The sequence below is a fragment of the Peromyscus maniculatus genome, chromosome X (assembly GCF_049852395.1).
Source record: "Peromyscus maniculatus bairdii isolate BWxNUB_F1_BW_parent chromosome X, HU_Pman_BW_mat_3.1, whole genome shotgun sequence".
Classification (NCBI taxonomy): domain Eukaryota; kingdom Metazoa; phylum Chordata; class Mammalia; order Rodentia; family Cricetidae; genus Peromyscus; species Peromyscus maniculatus.
The window spans coordinates 134936455-134957739 of NC_134875.1; the positions used below are offsets into that span (position 1 = coordinate 134936455).

At 46.2% G+C, this 21285-nt stretch overlaps 1 protein-coding gene and 1 pseudogene across 1 annotated transcript; one reads left to right on the forward strand and one right to left on the reverse strand.

Annotated features, from left to right (window-relative positions):
* Positions 1-5602: 5602 nt before the first annotated feature.
* Positions 5603-18656, reverse strand: Gpkow (G-patch domain and KOW motifs). Its single transcript, XM_006995066.4, has 11 exons — positions 18410-18656; positions 17336-17496; positions 17110-17234; positions 14727-14836; positions 13428-13641; positions 9373-9505; positions 8617-8752; positions 8289-8412; positions 8121-8190; positions 6629-6714; positions 5603-6545 (listed from the first exon to the last, which is right to left on the reverse strand). The coding sequence occupies exons 1-11, from the start codon at positions 18577-18579 to the stop codon at positions 6411-6413; spliced, it is 1464 nt and encodes a 487-aa protein (XP_006995128.1). The 5' UTR covers positions 18580-18656; the 3' UTR covers positions 5603-6410.
* LOC121825789 (large ribosomal subunit protein eL30 pseudogene) lies at positions 11392-11828 on the forward strand (annotated as a pseudogene).
* Positions 18657-21285: the final 2629 nt, after the last annotated feature.

Sequence of the window (21285 nt, forward strand, 5' to 3'; positions counted from 1 at the left end):
CATGACTGGGCTGACTGCCGAGGGTGGGGAGGGGCTTGGGAGAACACTGAACGTTGCTCAGATATTTCATAAAAATAACAATCGTGAGCCTGGCATAGTGGCACACTCCTTTTTCTTAAGATTTTATTTATTTATTATGTATAGTGTCCTGTCTGCATGTATCCCTGCAGGCCAGAAGGGGGCGCCAGATCTCACTACAGATGATTGTGAGGCATCATGTGGTTGCTGGGTATTGAACTCAGGACCTCTGGAAGAGCAGCCAGATGCTCTTAAGCGCTGAGCCATCTCTCCCAGGGGCACATGCTTTTAATCCCAGCACTGGATGGCGGTGGGGTGGGGGGAGATGGGGGGGTAAGGGGATAGGCAGATCTCTGAGTTTGAGGACAGCCTGGTCTACATACTGAGTTCTGGAACAGCTAGGGCTACATGGTGAGACCCTGTATTGACCCCCCTGCCAAAAACAACAACAACAACAACAACAAAAAAGTAACAATAGGGGCTACAGAGATGATTCAGCAGTTAAGAGCACTGGCTTCTCTTCTTCCAAAGGATTGGGTTCATCCCTAGCGTCCACATGGTGGCTCACAATGGTCTGTAACTCCAATTCCAGGGGATTGAAAGCACTCTTCTAGCCTCTACAGGCACCAGGCACTCACGTGGTGCACAGACATAAACAATTAGCTTCGCATCTTCTTTCACAACTCGTGTTCATTACCGGCATTCAGTCCTCACTCATTCCCTTATACTTAACTTCTCTTGTTCTTTTGTTATACTGTACCCCATGTGTACATTGGCTTACACTATATGGCAAATGAAAATTTGGTGTGTGTATTAATGGACAACTAGGTCAACTCCATTCTTTGCTAGTGATTAAAGCAGCAATAAACATGGGGGTGCCAATGTCTCTACGGTAGGGTATAGAGTTCTCTGGGTGTGTGCCTAAGGGTGAAATACCTGGGTCGTAGAGCAGCTCCCGTTTTAGTTCTTTAAGAAGTCTCCAAACTGATCTCCACAATGACTTGACATTAACTTGCACCAGCACCAACAGTGAATAAGAGTTCCTTTCTCTCCACATCCTTTCCAACATTGGTTGTCAGATTTATTGATAGCCATTTTGACTGTGGTGAGGTGATGTCTCAAAGTAGTTTTAATTTGCATTTCCCTAATGGCTAGGGATACTGAACATTTTTTTCTTAAGATTTATTTATTCTGTACACAGAAGAGGGCACCAGATCTCATTACAGATGGTTGTGAGCCATCATGTGGTTGCTGGGAATTGAACTCAGCATCTCTGGAAGAGCAGTCGGTGCTCTTAACCTCTGAGCCTTCTCTCCAGTGCCCAATACTGAACACTTTTTAAAAATTGTTATTGGCCATTTTTTCTTTGGTTTTCTCTGTGTGGACCTTGAACTCAGAGATCCACCTGTCTCTGCCTCCTGAGTGCTAGGATTAAAGGCGTGTTCCTCTGCTGGCCACCACTGCCACCACCACTACCACCCCCATGTCCCCACCTTTTTAAGACAGGGTTTCAGCCGGGTGTTGGTGGTGCCTGCCTTTAATCCCAGCAGAGGCAGAGGCAGGTGGATCTCTGTGAGTTCGAGGTCAGCCTGGTCTGCAGAGCGAGTTCCAGGACAGGCACCAAAGCTACACAGAGAAACCCTGTCTCGGAAAAAAAAGGGGGGGGGTTTCTCTGTGTAGCCCTGGCTGTCCTGGAAGTCACTTTTTAGACCAGACTGGCCTCAAACCCAGAGATCCACTGCCAGAGTGCTGGGATTAAAGGCGTGTACTACCATGCCTGGCTCATTTGTCTTTTTGATGACTGGCAGTTTTGTTTCCTTGGTATTCAATTTGTGCAATTCTTTGTACATTCTGGCTATCAGCCCCTTGTCTGAGGTGTGGCTGGTGAAGATTTTCTTCTGCTCTGCAGGCTGTCAGCCTGCCCACTGTTCCCTTTGCTGTACAGAAAGTATTCATTCATTGTCATGCAGTCCCACTTGTTGATAGTGTGGGTTAGTTCCTGTGCTCTGTTCAAAAAAGTTCTTTGGGTCAGGCATGGTGACACATGCCTTTAATCCCAGCACTTGGGAGGCAGAGGCCTGGTCTACACAGTGAGTTCCAGGACAGCCAGGACTACATATTGAGACCCCGGAAAGAAAAGGAAAGCAAAGGAAGGAACCTCTAATACCTTGAAAGGTATTTCCTATATTTTCATCTAAAAGTTTGAGTGTTTCAGGGGTTTTTAAAAATTCTTTTTTAAGATTTTATTATTTATTTATGTATAGGAGTGCTTTATCTGCACGTACAACTTTATACCAGAAGAGGGCATCAGATCCACTAGAGATGCTTGTGAGCCACCATGTGGTTGCTGGGAGTTGAACTCAGGACCTCCTGAAGAGCGGGCAGTGCTCTTAACACTAAGCCATCTCTCCAGCCCATTTTTTCAGGTTTAAATTAAGGTCTTTGGTAGAGGTTGTAAGCCATCTAACGTGGATTCCGGGAACCAAACCCTGGTCCTCTGCAACAGCAGACAGTGCTCTCAACCACTGAGGCATCTCTCCAGATCCTAGGTTCTTTTTACAAAGCATGTTCTTGTTTCTTTTGTTTAAAATGAAGTGGGGATAGCTTAGCCATTTTATTTCTGGGTCCTCTATTCTATTATTGGTCTGTCTATTTGTTCAAGTACCAGGCTGTCTTTATCACTACAGCTCCGTAGTATAATTTGAGGTTTGGTAGGTTCAGTAGGTTCTGAATAATTGTTTTGACTATACATGGTCTTTTGTAGTTCCATATGAATTGTTTTTTTCTAAACCTGTGAACTATGACATGGTAACTCTGATAGGTACTTCATTAATTCCATAAATTATTTTGGTAGTATAGATATTTTCACAATACTAATTCTGTCTATCCAGAGATATGGAATAAATGTCCACTGAGTAGTATTGTCTGTGATTTCTTTGTTCAGTATCTTGAACTTTTCTTTGTGGAGATTTTTCACTTCTTTGGTTAGATATATTCCTAAATACTTATTTTTGGAGGAATTACTTTGAATGGAATATATTCCCTGTTTTCTTTCTTGGAGAATAGCCTGTTAGTATAAACGAAGACTACTTATTGTTTTTTTGAGACAGGGTCTCACTATGCAGCCCTGACTAGCCTGGAATTCTCTATGTAGACCAGGCTGGCCTTGAACTCACAGGGATCTGCCTGCTTCTGCCTCCTTGGTGCCGAAAGGCTGTTTTTAATAATGATTTTGTATCCTATAACTTATTCTTGAGTGTTTATTAGGTCCATGAGTTTTCTACTAGGCTCAAAAAGGTATTTTAGGTAAAGAATCATGTCATCAAGAAGCCACAACCATCTTGATACCAAAACCAGGAGGAGGGGGAGGAAGAGAGAGAGAGAGAGGACAAATGAACAACTACAGACCAATTTTTTTTTGATGAACATAGATGCAAAAATTCTTAACAAAATGCTTACAAAATGAATTCAGGAATACATTGAGAAGATTACACATTATGACCAAGTGGGCTTCATCCCAGAAAGGCAAAATTGTTTCAACATACATATATCAGTAAATGGAATACATCATATAAACAAACTCAAGGACAGAAATCACATTATTTCAATTGATGCTGAAAACACATTTGACAAAGTTCAACATTTTTTTGTGATAAAAGCTCTGGAGACTGTAGGAATAGATGGAAAATACCTCAAAATAATAAAGGTTATATTCAATAAACCAACATTATATTATAGCCAACATTGTATTAAATGGAGACATATTGAGCATTTCCTCTAAAATCAGGAATGAGATAAGAGAAGATGACCACTCTTCCCTATTTTGATACATGTCAAAGTCTTAGCTATAGCAATTAGACAAGACATAAAAGGGATAATAAGGAAGGGGAAAAGCCACACTCTCCTTATTTCTTTTTTGAGACAAGTTCCTGACTGACCTGGAACTTGCTATGTAGACCAGGCTGGCCTCACACTCATGGAAATCTGCCTGCCTCTGCCTACTGAATGCTAGGAACAAAGGTGTGTGCTAACACACCAAGCACATTTCCTGTTTTTAGTTTTTGAAGAAAGGGTATTTGATGAAGCTCAGACTGTCCTAGAACTCATGGGAATCTTCCTGTCTCAGCCTCTCAAGTGCCGGATTACAGATACGGGCTACCACACTTGGGGATTCGTGTATTTTAATGTCTGTTCATTTGGCTAGAGAGTTGTTTGCCTTTGTTTAACAGACAGCAATCTGCCTCTTTTCCTGGTGGTCCTGGGGATGGAACCCAAGGCTTTACTAGGCACACACACCACACTGAGCCCATCCCTAGCCCCGATTACCTTTATCATCCTATTCTGGGGTGTTTTCATTCTTTTCAGTGTGTGCCATAGGCTGACAAATTAGGGTTTTTTTTGAGGGGGGGGGTGTTTCCAGACAGGGTTTCTCTGTGTAGTTTTTGGTGCCTGTCCTGGATCTCGCTCTGTGGCCCAGGCTGGCCTCGAACTCACAGAGATCCGCCTGGCTCTGCCTCCTGAGTACTATAATTATAAGCATGCACCACCACCATCCAGCAAATTAGGTATTTTTTTTTTTTTTTTTCGAGACAGGGTTTCTCTGCGTAGCTTTGCGCCTTTCCTGGAGCTCACTTGGTAGCCCAGGCTGGCCTCGAACTCACAGAGATCCGCCTGGCTCTGCCTCCTGAGTACTATAATTATAAGCATGCACCACCACCATCCAGCAAATTAGGTATTTTTTTTTTTTTTTTTTTTTTTTTTTTTTTTTCGAGACAGGGTTTCTCTGCGTAGCTTTGCGCCTTTCCTGGAGCTCACTTGGTAGCCCAGGCTGGCCTCGAACTCACAGAGATCCGCCTGGTTCTGCCTCCCGAGTGCTGGGATTAAAGGCGTGCGCCACCACCGCCCGGCAAATTAGGTATTTTTAACATGTGGCTCAGATCTAAGTCAAATATCACGTACTGCATGAATGACTTAAGCTTCAAGGATAATTTAGAAGCAATTGTGTCTAAGGCTCTGACTTCTTAACCACCGAGCCATCTCTCTAGCCCCTAAGGCTCTGACTTCTCTTGTTGACTTTTATCTTGGGCCATTAAGCAGGAAAGAGGTTCAGGACTCTCGACAATAACCTTTTTTAAAATATAGTCACCTAGGGCAAGCAGAGAAACTGCATGAGTCAGAAATACCTTTTAAGCTCCAAGCTAATGTTTTGGGACTAAAAGTGACTGGCTCCTTTGGAAATTAGAAGTAAGCCATCCCATCTGTGGGCATGTCTCCATTTCTCTTCAGTGCATCATCAGCTCAGTGACATTTCTGGAGATCTGCCTTGGATTAAGAATGACAGATGCCTCTACTAGAGTTCCCAGTGGGAGCAGCAGCAGTCAGTTTCCCCTTACTCTGACAAACGACCAGACATAACTAAAGTATAAGGAGGAGAGGTCTGTTTCCGTTCACAGTTTTGGAGGTTCTAAGTCATGACCTAAGTAATCTCTACCAGGCCTTTATCTTTCAAAGGTCAGAAATAAGTGCTACTGGCATCATCCTGGGCAAGAATCCTTTTTTTTTTTTTTTTTTTTTTTGGTTTTTTGAGACAGGGTTTCTCTGTGTAGCTTTGTGCCTTTCCTGGATCTCACTTGGTAGCCCAGGCTGGCCTCGAACTTACAGAGATCCACCTGGCTCTGCCTCCCAAGTGCTGGGATTAAAGGTGTGCGCCACCACTGCCCGGCAAGAATCCTTTAAGATATGGATATTTGGGCTGGAGAGATGGCTCAGTGGTTAGGAGCACTTGCTGTTCTTTCAAAGGACCCAAGTTTGGTTCCCAGCACCCATGTCCAACAGCTTGCGATTGCCTGTAACTTCAGCTCCAGGGGGACTCAACACTCATGGACTCTGAAAGCATTTGTACTCATAATCATACACTCTCACCCAGGCACACACATACATATAACTAAAAATCCAATAAATCTTAAAAAAAGAAAGGCATGGGTCTTTGAAAGCCATTCCAGACCCAAACTCAGGAAGTGGTTCTGAGATGTAGCACTGGAGATCTTATGGTGTTTGTCTGGGGACAGAGTTCATAGTTTCTATGTTCCAAGAGCGAGTTCTGCATTGGATGGGACACGAGGCTAAGAAGTGAAGTAGTTCCACCTCAGGCATCTCAGTTCCCACCTGAATTCCCAGCTCCCATACTGGTTTGGATTTTATCTTCCCACTTTTTAAAATGAATTCTATTACACTCTAAATTTTGGTGAATAGTCTGGTCTGTGTACTCACTTTCCTGTCCTTGTAGCTCAAAGGAGGATAGAACAATTATCCCCCGTCTTCTCCACGGCATCCGGTGTAGACTGCTACACAACTCGTGACAGACAGCCCAGGTGCTGGCAGTGCTCCACATGTCAGTCTTCATCTGAGACACTGGGGCCCACGTACTGGCAGATAGTGTCATAGTGGAGCTCCACCACCCGGTTCTCTCTCCCAAGTTGTACCAAAGCCTGACTCTGCACGCTGTCCCGACTCAGAAGAAGTCCCACCTGAGGAGGGATGGGGTAGAGTCAGCAAGGTCAGCCCAGACCCTCAGTGATCTTCAGACTCCTTTCCAGGCATGGGGACTCACCTTTCCAGCGTGTGGTCCCAGCACCACCATCACACGGTGGCCCTCTCCCTTGGGAATCAGGGTTTCCAGCATGCCTTCTCTCACGCCTGCAGATGAGGGAGAGGGGAATGAGGTCCAGAGCAAGGGCCAGCCTGGCCAGATCCTGTCAGGAGGGCCCTTGCTAATATTTATTAGAGCTACTCTCCCCTCTTCAGACAGGGTTTCTCTGTGTAGCCTTGGCTGTCTGCGAACTCACTCTGTAGCCCAGGCTGGCCTCGAGATCCAATGTCTCTGCCTCCTCCCAAATGCTGGGATTAAAGGCGTGAGCCACCACCGCCTGGCAGAGCTGCTCTTACAGCCTGTTGATAGCTGGAGTCCCACACTACCAATTTCACAGGTGAGAAGATCAAGGAGTAAGTCACAGAAATAACCGCCGTACAGGAATATTTTCCTACAGAAACTATACTGGGCACATTCTCAGTCTGCCCTGCAGTGTGTGTGAACTCAGTATACTTCTTCTTGTAAAGGCAATAGTTTTGACAGGGATAAATAATTATTTTAATGCTAATCTGACATGGGAAATACACAGGGTTTAGGTAATCCCTCTTGAAGAAATATCTGCTCTGGAAGAGGGCCTTGCAAAGAACCTGAGCCCTGCGCAACTGCCCAGCTCTTGGCCTCAGATACCATTCTTTTTTTTCTTTTCCTTCCTTCCTTCCTCTTCTTTTTTCTTTTCTTTTTTTTTTTTTTTAAGTTTTTTGAGACAGGGTTTCTCTGTGTAGCTCCGGCTTTCCTGGAACTTGCTCTGTAGATCAGGCTGGCCTCAAACTCACAGAGATCCGCCTGCCTCTGCCTCCTGAAGTGCTGGGATTAAAGGTGTGCACCACCACTGCCTGGCCCTCAATTTCTTTTTTTTTTTTTTTTTTTTTTTTTTGGTTTTTCGAGACAGGGTTTCTCTGTGTAGCTTTGCGCCTTTCCTGGGACTCACTTGGTAGCCCAGGCTGGCCTCGAACTCACCGAGATCCGCCTGCCTCTGCCTCCCGAGTGCTGGGATTAAAGGCGTGCGCCACCACCGCCCGGCTTCCCTCAATTTCTTTTAAAAACAGGATCTTATACCATAGCCCAGGTTGGCCTAGAACTCACTATAGTCCAGGTTGAACTTGGACTTGTAGGAATCCTACTTCAGCCTCCTAAGTACTGGAACGGACTCTTTCTTTTTTCTTAATGTTTTTTTAGATTTATTTATTTTATGTGCATGAGTGTTTTGCTTGCACATGCCTGTGGCACCATGTGTATGTCTGTTGCTCACTGATGTCAGAAGGCATCAGATCATCTGAAAGTGGAGTCACACACAGTTGTGAGCTGCCACGTTGGTGTGGGAATTGAACCTGGGTCCTCTGGAAGAGTAGCCAGTGCTCTTAACCACTGAACCATCTCTCCAGCCCCTGGAATAGACCCTTCCTTTATCACCCTCTAGGATGGGAACATCACAGGTATAGTGGCTCAGAGGTACCTTCTAGAACTCGGCCTTCATCTGTCCGACACACACAAGTATCTGGGCTGAGGACATCTTCGATTGTCATCTAGAGAAGAATGGGGAGGAAGTAAGATGTTAGAGGGAAGTTAGATGTTTAAGGGCCCAGTCCCTGGGGAAGGAGGGACTCTGGCTGTGGGGTCCTACCTTGGTGTTGTAATACCGGCCCCCCTTGTGCAGTTTGTCAATGAAGCGCACACGTAAGTCCCTGTGCAGCCAGTGCTTGTTCTTAGTGGCTGCCTTCTCACTCTTTGCCAGCGCTTCCTCCTGTCTGGGGAAAGCCAACACCTGGCTTAGGGGTTTGTCCCAGCCATGTTAAAGCCACCCTACCTTTAAGGGCCACCCCCACTGCTCTCCCCAGTTCCTTCTATGCCCTGCCTCGCCCTGCACATTTTCCCCGACTGCCTGAGCCGCCCCATACCTTGCCTTCTTCTGCAAGCCCAGAGGCCCGGGCTCCTGCCCAGGCTCCTCCTACCGGTCTGGGGAGTGTTTCCGCTTCCTCTCTGAATCCTTCTGCCGCCTCCTCGAGTCCTCCTGATTCTGCTGGGCTTTCAATGACAGGGCTGTTCCAGCTGTTCTGTGCTGCTCTGTGGAAGTTTTACTCACGTGGCCTGTTCAAGGGGGTATAGGGACGCCAAGGAGAAAGTCTCACTGGCATTTCCTCTCAAGGGCCATTGTCCTCTTGCCAAAGGCCCCAACCCCTATATACTCCTTCAGGAAGCTGCTCTCGAACCCCCAGCCCCCAGCAGACACAGCGGAGTCGACTGCCTGTGTACGTAACAGAGTGGAAGAAGAACTGCAGGGACCTCCAGCTGCCCCAGTCATTCCTGCTCTGTCTGCCTCTCCTTTGCACACACCCTAACCCTAGTCTCCTACGTAGCCAAAGAGAAGACCGTCACTCCAAACACACAAGGCCCTCCTGGGGTCGGGACTGCTTTCCATACTCATCTCTTGCTGCTTAGAGAGGATGCAGACACGGTATTAGATCGACCCTTCTCAGTCAAACTGAACAAACTAGGAGGGTATGGCTCAGTAGTAGAGCCCACTCAGCACTGTCAAGGCTCTGGGTTCTGTTCCCAGCACCGCCAAACAAACAAAAATGAAAAACGATTCTTGTCCCTTCTCATGCCTGACCTCTGACTGCAGTCCCACACTGCTCCTCCTCCCTCCAGATCTGGAGAGAACTGTCTGTCCCCATGCTTCCCCAAGTTTCCAGCTATGAGGGTCTCACCTGGCTGTGAGGCGTGGCTATCAAACTCCTGCTGAGAAACAGGCCGTAGGCAATACTCACTAACAGTCACAATGCGGTTGCCTGCTGCCAGACGAACCATGGCCCGAACATTGTCAGGATCAAGGCCTTCTACCTAAGGTGGAGGGAGGCAGGGATAAGGCAGGGGGTGAATGGACTACAGCTGCAGGTCTGAAATGTCTAGCCTTTACATCCAGCAGGTGTGAGCTGTGTCTCTTACCTTGTTGTGACCTTTTCGTTTGTCTCGTTTTTGGATAGAGGTTCTCACTATGTAGCCTCGGCTGGCCTATAACTCAAATCCACCAGTCTCTGAGTGCTGGGATTAAAGGTGTAGACCACTATGCCCAACTGTATGCTGTGACCTTTGATGGCTAGGACCAGGCATGGTTCCTTTCTCTCTTCTACTAAAGTGTGACTCCTAAGAAGTGGGACCACGCACATGTTCCCGGGTCTCCCTTAGCAAAATGGAATGAAGACTTCTTTGTGCGTATATGTGGTGTGCACACAGGTACCTACTGCATGTGTGCTGTGTGCATATGTGTGGAGGACAGACATCCACATCAGGTGTCTTCCTTGAATTCTCATCACCTTATGCTTTTTCCTTTTTCCTTTTTTTTTTTTTTTTTGAGACTATGTAGCTAGCCTTGGCTGACCTGGAACTTACTATATTACCAGGCTGGCTTCAAAGTTACAGAGATCTGTTTGCCTTTGCCCTTTAAGTGCTGGGATTAAAGGATTAAAGGATTAACCTTACTTTTTTGAAATTTTTAGTTCATATATGTGTGTATTTTGCCTGCATGCATGTGTCTGTACATCCTGTCATGTGTATGCCTAGTGTCTGCTGAACCCAAAAGAAGGTGCTGGATCTCCTGTGAACTGCTATGTGGGTGCTGGGAATGGAATACAGGCCCTTTGAAGAGCAGCAAGTGCTCTTAATGGCTGAGCCATCTCTCTAACCCCGAAACCTTTTTGTGTTGAGACAGTGACCCTGGAGCGCACTGACTCAGCTAGGCTGGCCGGCCAATGAGCCTTAGAGATCTTAGACTCTACTCGCCAACTTTGGGTTATAGGTGCATGTGTGCCCAGCTTTTACGTCGGTGCTGGGGATCCAAACCCATGTCCTCATACTTGTGTGCCTGTCAGTCACTTTACACAGAGACATCTCCCCACCGCTCACTTTCTTCAAGATAGGTTCCAGGCTAGACTAGTACTGGTCATATAGCCCAGGCTGCTCTCAAACTTGCAGCAATTCTCCTGTTTCAGCTTCTGAGGTACTGGGTTTGCATGCATAAGCCACCATGCTTGCTTCAGACATCCTGTAAACACTTAAGTTTCATGGACACTGTGGGACAGATATGGCATTTGCTCCATTCTGGTTGAGAACTGAGGCTCAAAAAGGCCCAGCAAATTGTTCTGGAGTACCTGCTGAAGCAGTGGACCAGGCAGGCCTGCAAGACCAGGACTTACAGGGCTGGAGAGATAGCTCAGCAGTTAAGACAGGTATTACTCTCGCAGAGGACCTGAGCTCAGTTCCCAGCATCCACACTGGGTGGCTCACAACCACTTGGTAATCCAGCTCTAGGGAAACTCACCTATACATACCTACCTACACACATACACTTATTTTTGTTGTTGTTTTGAGACAAGGTGTCATTATGTAATCTTGACAGGCCTGGAACTTACCATATCGACCAGGCTGGCCTCAAATTCATAGAGATCTGACAGCCTCTGCCTTCTGAGTGTTGGAATTAAAGGCATACACTACCATGCCTGGCTAGACATACACATAATTTAAGAAATAGTACCATTCCGGGCGGTGGTGGTGCATGCCTTTAATCCCAGCACTCGGGAGGCAGAGGCAGGCGGATCTCTGTGAGTTCGAGGCCAGCCTGGGCTATAGAGTGAGTTCCAGGAAAGGTGCAAAGCTACACTGAGAAACTCTGTCTCGAAAAACCAAAAACAAACAAAGAAACAAAAAATAGTACCATGAAGAGCTTTGCATTGTGGGAGTTCCTTCCTTTCTCACTCCCTGGCCATTTTGGTGGCTGCTCTTGCCTGGGGGCTATCCTGAACATACAATATGAAGATGTTAGTCACAAAGTCAGAAAGGTCTCTGGAGTCAATCAACTCTAGCTCTAGTTTGTTATAAAAACTGAAAAGTAAATGCTGGGATACAAGGAGACTCTGAAGATGGTCAGAGGGCAAAGCAACATTGGTTATCCTCACCAACAACTGCCAGCTTTGAGGCAATCTGAAATAGAATAGTATGCCACGTTGGCCAAAATTCGTGTCCATATTGCGAGTGGTAATGATACTGAATTGGGCACAGCTGGTGGGAAGGACTACAGAGTATGTGCACTGGCTGGCTAGGTGACTCTGACAGCATTAGAAGCATGTCAGAACAGACTGGTGGAAGTAACCAGAAAAGCTCTTTTTAAATAACACTAGCAGAGCTCCCTGTCCTTTGTGCACTTGATCTCTCTCTCTCTGCATGTAAATCCACGTGTGTGGAGGCTGAGAGTTGTCACCAGGTGTCTTCCTCAGTCGCCCTGCGCTTTACTGAAGCAGGGTCTCTTGCTGCATCTGGAGCTGGCCAGTTCAGGCTACTACAGATAGCCAGGTTGCTCTGGGGATTCTAGCTCCTCCTCCTGAAGGCTGGGATTACCTGCAGCTGCCACACTTTCCTGGCTTCTGCGTGGGTTCCAGGGGTCTGAAGTCCAGTCAAGCTTGTATAGTAAGCACTTAGTCCACTGAGCCATCCTCCCAGCCCCTTCTCCTATTTTTTTTTACATTTATTTATTTATGACGTGTACAGTGAGTGTTTGGCCTGCAGATCTCATTGTAGATGGCTGTGAGCCACCATGTGGTTGCTGGGAACTGAACTCAGGACCTCTGGAAGAACAGCCAGTGTTCTTAACCTCTGAGCCATCTCTCCAGCCCCTTCTCCTGCCATCCCCCAGCCCCTTCTCCTATTTTTTGACCTAAGGCTGGATTTGAACTCACTACATAGCTCAGGATAGCCCTGAATCTTCAGTAATCCTCCTGCCTCAATCTCCCGAATATGTCACCATGTCCATCCCTTGTCTTTCTTCGCCCTTTCATTTAATTAAAATTTTTTTCTTTCTGAGATTGTATTTTAATTACAACATTTCTCCCTTCCCTGTCCTCACTCCAAACCCTCACATATGTCCCTCCCCACTCTTTCAAATTCACGGCCTTTTTTTAACCAACTGTTACTGCATGCATACATGTATTTGTATATACTATATATCCCTAAATATAACCTGTTCAGTCCATACAATGCTACCTGTCTGTGTGTTTTCAGGGCTGACTGTTTGGCACTGGACAACCATTTGGTGTGCTGCTGCTCTTCCCTGGGGAAGGCCACCTCTCTCACTCCCAGTGTTCCTCAGTTGCCTACAGTACTTTGTGCAGGGCTGAGGCCTCACGGGTTTTTCTCCTGTGCAGTCTGCCATGTTCACTGGTGTTATCCTTGTTCAGCTCACATTGGGCAGTCATGTTGGTGAGACTTTACGGTATAGCTTCTGATACTGCTAGGAGACAACAATCTCATAGCAAACTCCTCCCTGACCCTTTGGTCTTACAATCCTTCTGCCTCCTTTTCTGCAATGTTCCCTGAGGTTCAGGTACAGGAACGTTTTATAGACATATCTTTTGGGACTTGGTTCCACAACTCTGTATTTTGATTGGTTGTGGCTTTTTATTTATTTTTGAAAAGGAGTCTTGTTATGTATCTTAGGCTGGCCTTGAACTCTTGGACATTCTTCTGCCTCAGTCTCCTAAGTGCTAGTATTATAGGTATGTTCCACTATGGCCTGCTTTTGGACTTCCCATGTAACCCAGGCAGGTCTTGAACTTGTGATCTCCCTGACTGTTTCTAGAGTGTTGGGGTTACAGGCATGTACTATGACACCTGCCTTCACTGACAGCTTTTCCATCCACAATTCCTCACTCTGGCCCTCAAATGGATCTTCCCTGCTACCTGCCATAGCCTCAGGGGTATGTTGGTTTCTTACCTTCCCATAGAGGCCCCGGTAAGGGCCAGAAAGGATCACCACAGCTCCTCCAGGCATCAACCCTTGAGGCTGGCCTTCCTTATCTTTCTTTCGATCCCCATCTGGTCTTGGTGGGTGGTGAGAGCCAGTGGAGGTCAAGGCCTGGGCCTCCATCAGATTGGCACCCAGCCCTAAGCCTTTGGGCCTAAGAGAGTTGACTCGGGGCTTCACTACTCTGTAGAGAGAAACACAGGCTTGTGGGAGTGTAAGTCTTCAACACTTTCTTGCCAGGATCTAACACACCCCAGAAATACTTAGTTTTGTTTATTTTATTTATTTGTGTATGCTTGTGCACCATGACACATACATGAAATCAGAGGACAACTTGTGGGAGTCTATTCTCTTTCTACCATGTGAGTTCTGAGGTCATCAGGTTTACAGCCAAGGGCCTTTATCTGCCCGGCTATCTCACCAGCCCCACATCTATATTAGATTACCCTTTCTGATATCACATTAGAACTTTCTGAGCTATAAAACTGCCAACTTTTCTTTTCTGATGTTAGGGTCAAACGCAAGGCCTCAATGCATGATAAGGATACTCTACCACTGAGTTACACTTTCAGTCGCCCATTTGATTCAAGTGAATTAACTCGTTGCATATACAATTACATCCTATGGACAAGGGCCAAGTTAGGCTGGCCTAAACAAATAGAGTAATCTCTCCAGAAGAAATCATACGCTATGCATAGCGAGCAAGAGGAACAGTTCAGAATGCTCGATACCAATCAGAGTCACATTTGGCTACCCAATGACTTGGGAATTCTTGGGATTTACAACTGCAAAGGGATTTTGTTTTTCAGTCCCAGGGACAGAACTCAGAGCCTTTTACATGCTAGGCAAGCCTCTATCACTAGGCTATACAGCAGCCCACCAAAGAGATTCAAAGTCTACGAAGGAAGAACAAACATGTTTGGTCTCTGCTTACTAGGGACTAAACCCTATCATGTGTGCTGCATGAGATAATTTCATCTAATTCTTGTAGCACTACCATCTGCATTTTTTAGATGAGCAAACTGATCCACGGAGGAAACTTTATGTAAATGGACCTTCTTACTGTTTTGAAGGCAAATCTGAGGTTGTTTGCTTTTTGTCTATTCTTTGGTTCTGTGGAAACCAGAGTTGGAAACAGAAGCAGGCGACTACTGAACTGGTGGGGGGCGACAATGTCCTCCCTCAGCACCTGGATGGCTCTAGATTAACCATAACCACAGGGCTCTTGTATATAGCCAGGGTCCACCCCGCATTCCCCACCGAACTCACTGACTGAAAGTGTTGCCGATGCCCTTGCCAGGTTTCCATCCCATGCCTCGCAACATGGCCAGCCCATAGGCCTCCACAGGGACTGCCTCGTAGTCAGCTTCCTTCGGCACCTATCGGTCAGGCAGGAGAAGGGAGTCAGGCTTGGCTTGCAATGTGCTCTGTTTGCAGTGTATTTGCAGCCACTCAGGAGGTGACTTCCTACACCCCTGGCCCTTGACCATCATGTCTGTGCCTGGTTTCAGTGGCAGTCAGAAGAAACACTGGATGCCCTGGAACTGGATGGATAGATGGATGGATGTGTGCCATGTGGCTAATGGGACTTCAACCCAGGGTCTCTAAAAGAGCAACAAGTGCTCTTAACTTCTGGGCCATTGCTCTAGTACCCTTATCCTCCAATTTTGTTTGTTTGTTTGAGACAGGATTTCACTATGTAGCTCTGGCTATCCTGGAACTCTCTATGTTGACCAGACCAGGCTGGCCTCTAACTCACAGAGATCAGCATGCCTCTGCCTCCTAAGTGGTGGGATTAAAGATATGTACCACCACACCTAGCTCAACAAGTATTTACAAAGAACCTATTACAGAGGCTGGAGAGAAAGCTCAGAGGGTAAGAGCCAGGGTGCACATTTATACATGTAGGAAAAAGACATATATATATATATTAACTAAAAATAAATATGCCTTAAAAGTTGTTTAAAGGATCTATTCTATAGAAAGTGCTATTTTAGGTGCTGAGGATAAGGAGCTAATAAAATGGAAAACCTTTGTTGGGGCTTACGTTCTAGTTGTCAAGGCATACAATAAATCAAATTCTGAAAACATGATGCATCAGGTGGTGATACAGTTTATAAAGAACAATAAATAAATAAGTAAAGCAGTACTATGCACACTGGCACTGCCCAGTATCCTGTGTATGAGATGAGGAAGGAGTGTGGCTTAAAGCCAAGAATTTGAAACCAGCCCGGCAGCATGGTGAGACCCCATCTCCAAATCAAAAACAAAGAATTGGCTAAGGGAATGCACTGGGAGAAGAATGCCACTGACGTGTCATTTAATCCAAGATAAATGATAGAAGAAAGTATAAGGATATGAGAAGAGTGCTCCGAACAGACTCAGTTGGAAAAATAAAGACCTCCTGGGCCTGGAGGCCCATGCCACAGGGGAGGAGGGAGGCGCATAGCTCTGTGAGCTCAGGGCCAGCCACAGCTCCACAGTGAGACCCTGCCTCAAAAAGCAAAACAAGGGAGCTGGCTCAGGGCTTAAGAGCAGTGGCCGTTCTTCCAAAGGTTCAGTTCTCAGCACCCACATGGCAGCTCACAGTTACCATAGATACAGAGAGAGATCCTGTCTTAAAATAAACAAACAAATAAATAAATAAAAATAAAAGAGGGTGAGGGTGGGGAGAACATAGCCTGATAGAGGTGAAAGCACAAAGACTTGAAGTTCAAGGTCATTTTTGGCAACAGAGTGAATTCAAGGCCAGCTTGAACTACATAAAACTGTCTCAGTTCAGCTGAAAGAAGGATGCATTACAAGCTAAAAAGCTGAGCTCCGAACGCCATTATTTCCACAAACACACGTTCCACCTCTCCTGCTGTCATCTCTTTATTCTTTTCCAGCTCTTCCATACACTGCGGTTGCCTCAGATGGACACGTAGCACTGATTTCCCACAAGTGCGCTGACTCTTGGACTGTTGCCGCCGTTAGGGTAGTCAAACTTCCCTTTCTTCTCTCACCAGACCCTGGCCTTCCAGGCTTTACCCCTGCTACTCCTGATTGCCCTTACCACCTCTCTCCTGGACCAGGCCACTTGCTCCCTTGCCTCTCTTCACTGTTAGTCACATTTGGTCACGGCAGCCAGAAGGGACCCTGTTACAAACCTTGTCTGCTCAGAATTTTCTCATAGCTCTCATTTCCCTCACAGTAAAAGACGAGGTCCCCCGTGTGGCTCAGAAGGCCCTTTTTGATCTGGCCCCCTCTGCCTTGGGCCCCTTTGCCTTCATCTACTGCCTGACCCCTCATTCATTCCAATGTAGTCACACTGGTTTCCTTAATGTTCTTCAAGCACTACAGGTTAAACGAGAACAAAGAAAGAAAGAGGAAAAGAGGAAACAAACATGGTTCCAAAGAATGTGTACCCTTATGGCATTTGTATTTCCCATCCACTTTGCTGTCTACCTCATTCAGAGAGTCCCAGGATTCAAGTACTTTTTTTTTCACACCCTGCTATCTATTTGTTAAAGTTTCTAATAGGGATGGAAGGAAGAAAGGCTAGTTGGCAAAGCTTTGGGACCCACATACACACTTTCCCTGCTCTGTGCAAGGAGGCTAGGTAGACAGGGTAGAGGGAATGATGCAGGAGGGAGGCAAAGGGGCAGCTCACTGTCGCGGCCTGAGGTTCGCTGTCTGGGCCTTCCTCACTGGGATTGCATCCTTTCTGGATCATGGGGATAGTGAGCGTGGGGTCAACACCTGCATTCTCCCTCTCCTCCAGAGACTTCTTGGATTCTAAGGAAGAATGGGAGGGATCAATGAGGCCATACTCTCTCCTTCCAACTCCTCCCCTTCTATCTGTGCTGGGATAGAGCAAAGGGAGAGGTTTCACTTACCCTCAATGAGCTCCTTCACAGCCAGGGAGAGCACACCATCTGACGGCAACACAGTCGGAGTTTCTGAGGATGGCTTAGAGCTCTTGGGCACTGGTTGCCTTCGAGACCCATTCTGGATCAATGGGATGACCAGTTCCTTGGGGGCTTCTGGAGGATTCACACTGATGTGGGTACAGAGAAAAAAGGTTGGGAAAGTAGAAGTATTAGAAAGTAGAAATATCAACACCCAGCCCTATGGATCATGTTCCAGAGGTTCTTTTTCACAGGTTTCCCCCATTTGTTTTTGAAACAGTATCTCACTATGTAGCCTAGGCTGGTCTTATAAACTCAGTCCTCCTGGTGCAACCTCCTAGTGCATGCACCATCTCTCATGTCCCCCAGCTTTAAATGTGTCTTGTGGGAATCATCCCTAGGCTCTCAGCCACAATGACCTACAACATCATCATCTTTGGTGGAGACTCTCCCCAGTTCCAGGCTGGCAAACTGTCATCTGGGTCTGGACAGCTGTCTTCCAGAAGTCCCCCCCTTAGGCCTTTCAGACCAGTTTCTTTTTTTTTTTTTTGTTCGTTTGTTTTTCGAGACAGGGTTTCTCTGTGTAGCTTTGCCCCGTTCTCCAAATTGGGGAAGCTCCCATATTTCAGATGAGACACGTAGAGTCCTGTCATATCCTTTCTTTCCCTTTCTTAAGTCCCAACGACTTTTTCTCTGAGGAATATATACCTCTAGTCATCAGGCCCCATTTCACCCACCTCTCTCCCAAACCTCCTCCTTCTTTCCCTTAAATTATTAAACTTAATAACAATTTATTATTTTTTCTTTGTGTTTAATTTTTTTTTTTTTTAATATAGGCTCTCATATAGCCCAGGCTAGCGTTCAACTCCTGATCCTCTTGGGCCAGCTTCCCGGGTGTTGACATTACAGGAGTTTGCCACCACTCCTGGATGTCTCCATAAATTTCTCGAGGCTGCTTTTGAGGCTTTCCAAGCCACTGTCACCAAGACAAACAACTCGTATGTCTGCCCTGCTTACGCCCACTGCACTGACTTCCAAAACGTGGAAGACCCGGCGTTTTACCTGTGCAGCTCCCTCCCTTCCACGGTCGTCAAGAAATCTTTCTCCTCCGAGGCCCGTCCTTCTCCGTCTCCGGTGTCTGCCAGCCGCCTCCGGGCAGACGTGCGAGTGAAACCGAAAGAAATCGGGGCCGGTGAAGCGGCAGCCGGCCGTACACTTTCTGGGTCCGCCATCTTGTCCCGATTCCCAGGCTAGCGCGGGGCTTGCTGGGAAGTTTAATTTAAGCTCAATTCGCGAGGGGCCGGCCGAGGAGCAAAAGGACAACCTATCCCACAAAGCAACGCCTCAGAGCCAGCGCTGAAAGCCGTGGGAAAAAAGACCGCGCTCTTGACGTCATAGGAACGCGACGCGCCAAGCATTCTGGGAAATGTAGTTCTCGGTGATCTCAACTGTTTGTAACGCAGTTCTAGGGCATCCAATACCCTCTTCGAACTCCGCAGGCACCATGCACGCACGTGACGCACATATACAAATGCAGGCAAAATGCTTATATTCACAAAATAAATAAATCTTGTGTTTGACAAGTACATGATGTGCATCTAAAGTGTGTACCTTCCTGTGCATTACTGATGTAGGAAGTGTCATAAGGAGAAAAAAGCAGGACTTTGCCAGGGACGTGGTTCAGTGTGAAGTGCCAGTAATTTACTTAAACTTGGGGCCTTGCCTCGGCAAGCACTGTACCATTGGACTATATTACTTTAATTTCTTTTCTCTTTCTTCTTTGTTTTTGTTTTATTTTCCCAGCTTCTTTTTTTTTTAAAGATTTATTTATTATGTATACAGAAGAGGGTGCCAGGTCTCATTATAGATGGTTGTGAGCCACCATGTGGGTGCTGGGAATTGAACTCAGGACCTCTGGAAGAGCAGTCGGTGCTCTTAACCTCTGAGGCATCTCTCCAGCCCAAAAATAGTTTATTTATCTTTATTTTATTATTTTACAATACTATTCAGTTCTACATAATAGCCACAGATTTCCTTGTTCTCTCCCTTCCTGCCCCCCTCCCTTTCCCCCAGCCCACCCCCCACCTTTTTTTTTTAAAGATTTATTTATTATGTATACAGAAGAGGGTGCCAGGTCTCATTATAGATGGTTGTGAGCCACCATGCGGGTGCTGGGAATTGAACCTGTGACCTCTGGAAGAACAGTCAGTGCTCTTAACCTCTGAGCCATCTCTCCAGCTCCCTATTTTCCCAGCTTGTTATACTTTCATGTCAAATGTATTTGAAGCACATGCTTTCCTTTCTTCCTTTTTTACTTATTTATTTATTTGGTTTTTCAAGACAGGGTTTCTGTGCTGCCCTGGCTGTCCTGGAACTCACTCTGTAGTCTAGGCTGGCCTGAAACACAGAGATCCACCTGCTTCTGCCTCTGGAGTGCTGGGATTAAAAGCGTGTGGCACCACGCCCGGCTTATTTATTTTTATTTTATATGCATTGGTGTTCTGCCTGCATGTATGCCTGTGTGAAGGTGTCAGATCTTTTGGAAATGGAGTTACAAAGGAGGAGGAATTGTCACAGGTCTAAGGCAAACTCTATGTGAGCTGCTGTGTGGATGCTGGAAATGGAAACTGGGCCCTCTGGAAGAGGAGCCAGTGCTCTTAACCCCAGGGCCATCTTTCCAGCCCTGGAGCACATGCTTTCTGTGTTGCAATTTTCTGACCCTTTTGAGATTTTGGATGAGGCAATGGCTTCTGGTCTTTGACATAAAGGACAGGGACCTTCTGGGCTGAAGCCTCTTTGCCTGTGTTCTTTCTTTCTTTCTTTCTTTCTTTCTTTCTTTCTTTCTTTCTTTCTTTCTTTCTTTCTTTCTTTCTTTCTTTCTTTCTTTCTTTCTTCTCTCTCTCTCTCTCTCTCTCTCTCTCTCTCTCTCTCTCTCTCTCTCCCTCCCTCCCTCCCTCCCTCCCTCCCTCCCTCCCTCCCTCCCTTCCTTCCTTCTGTTTGTCTTCCCCTCCCTTCCTTCTGCCTCCCTTTCTCCCTCCCTCCTTCTTTCTTTTTTCTTTCTTTCTCTCTCTCTCCTTCCTTGCTTCCTTCCCTCCCTCCCTCCCTCCCTCCCTCCCTCCCTCCCTCCCTTCTTTCTCTCTTTCTTTCTTTCTTCTTGGTGAGAGCAGTACTGTTCTTGCAAGTTCAGCCTTAACAATAGGTGGTGGTTGGCTGCAGGTTTCAGAATATCTATTATTTGAAATTCCTCCCTCCCCCTTATTTAGACAGTGTCTCATTATAAGCTCTGAGTGGCCTGGAACTCACAGACATTTGCCTGCTTCTGCCTCCTAAGTACAGGGATTAAAGGAATGTGCCATCACACCCAGCTCCCATATATTTTTGACCTAAATAACCTTGGATATTTTCTGTAACAGTATTATAAATTATCAAAAACCTGAGATTGCCGGGCGGTGGTGGCGCAAGCCTTTAATCCCAGCACTCAGGGGGCAGAGCCAGGTGGACCTCTGTGAGTTCGAGGCCAGCCTGGGCTACAGAGCGAGATGCAGGAAAGGCACAAAGCTACACAGAGAAACCCTGTCTCAAAAACATCAAAACAAAACAAACAACAAAAAACAAAAACAAAAACACCCAAAAAACAAACCTGAGATTAACATTTGTGTAATGCTATTTCTTTTTAACCACTGAACCACACCTCTAGCCCTGGGTGCAATTCTGTTAATTAAACTATTGTTCTTCTTACCTTCCAGGATCTAGTCTAGTATCTCATACACTGCAATACAATTGCATGCCTCCTTTGTCTTTTGCAGTCTGTGATAGTCTTTGTCTTTACCAATTTTTGAAAAGTACAGCTCAGTTATTTTGAAGAACATAATGTCAATATGGGTTAGCATGATAACTTTTCATAATTAGACTGAAATTATGAGTTTGAGACAAGAATT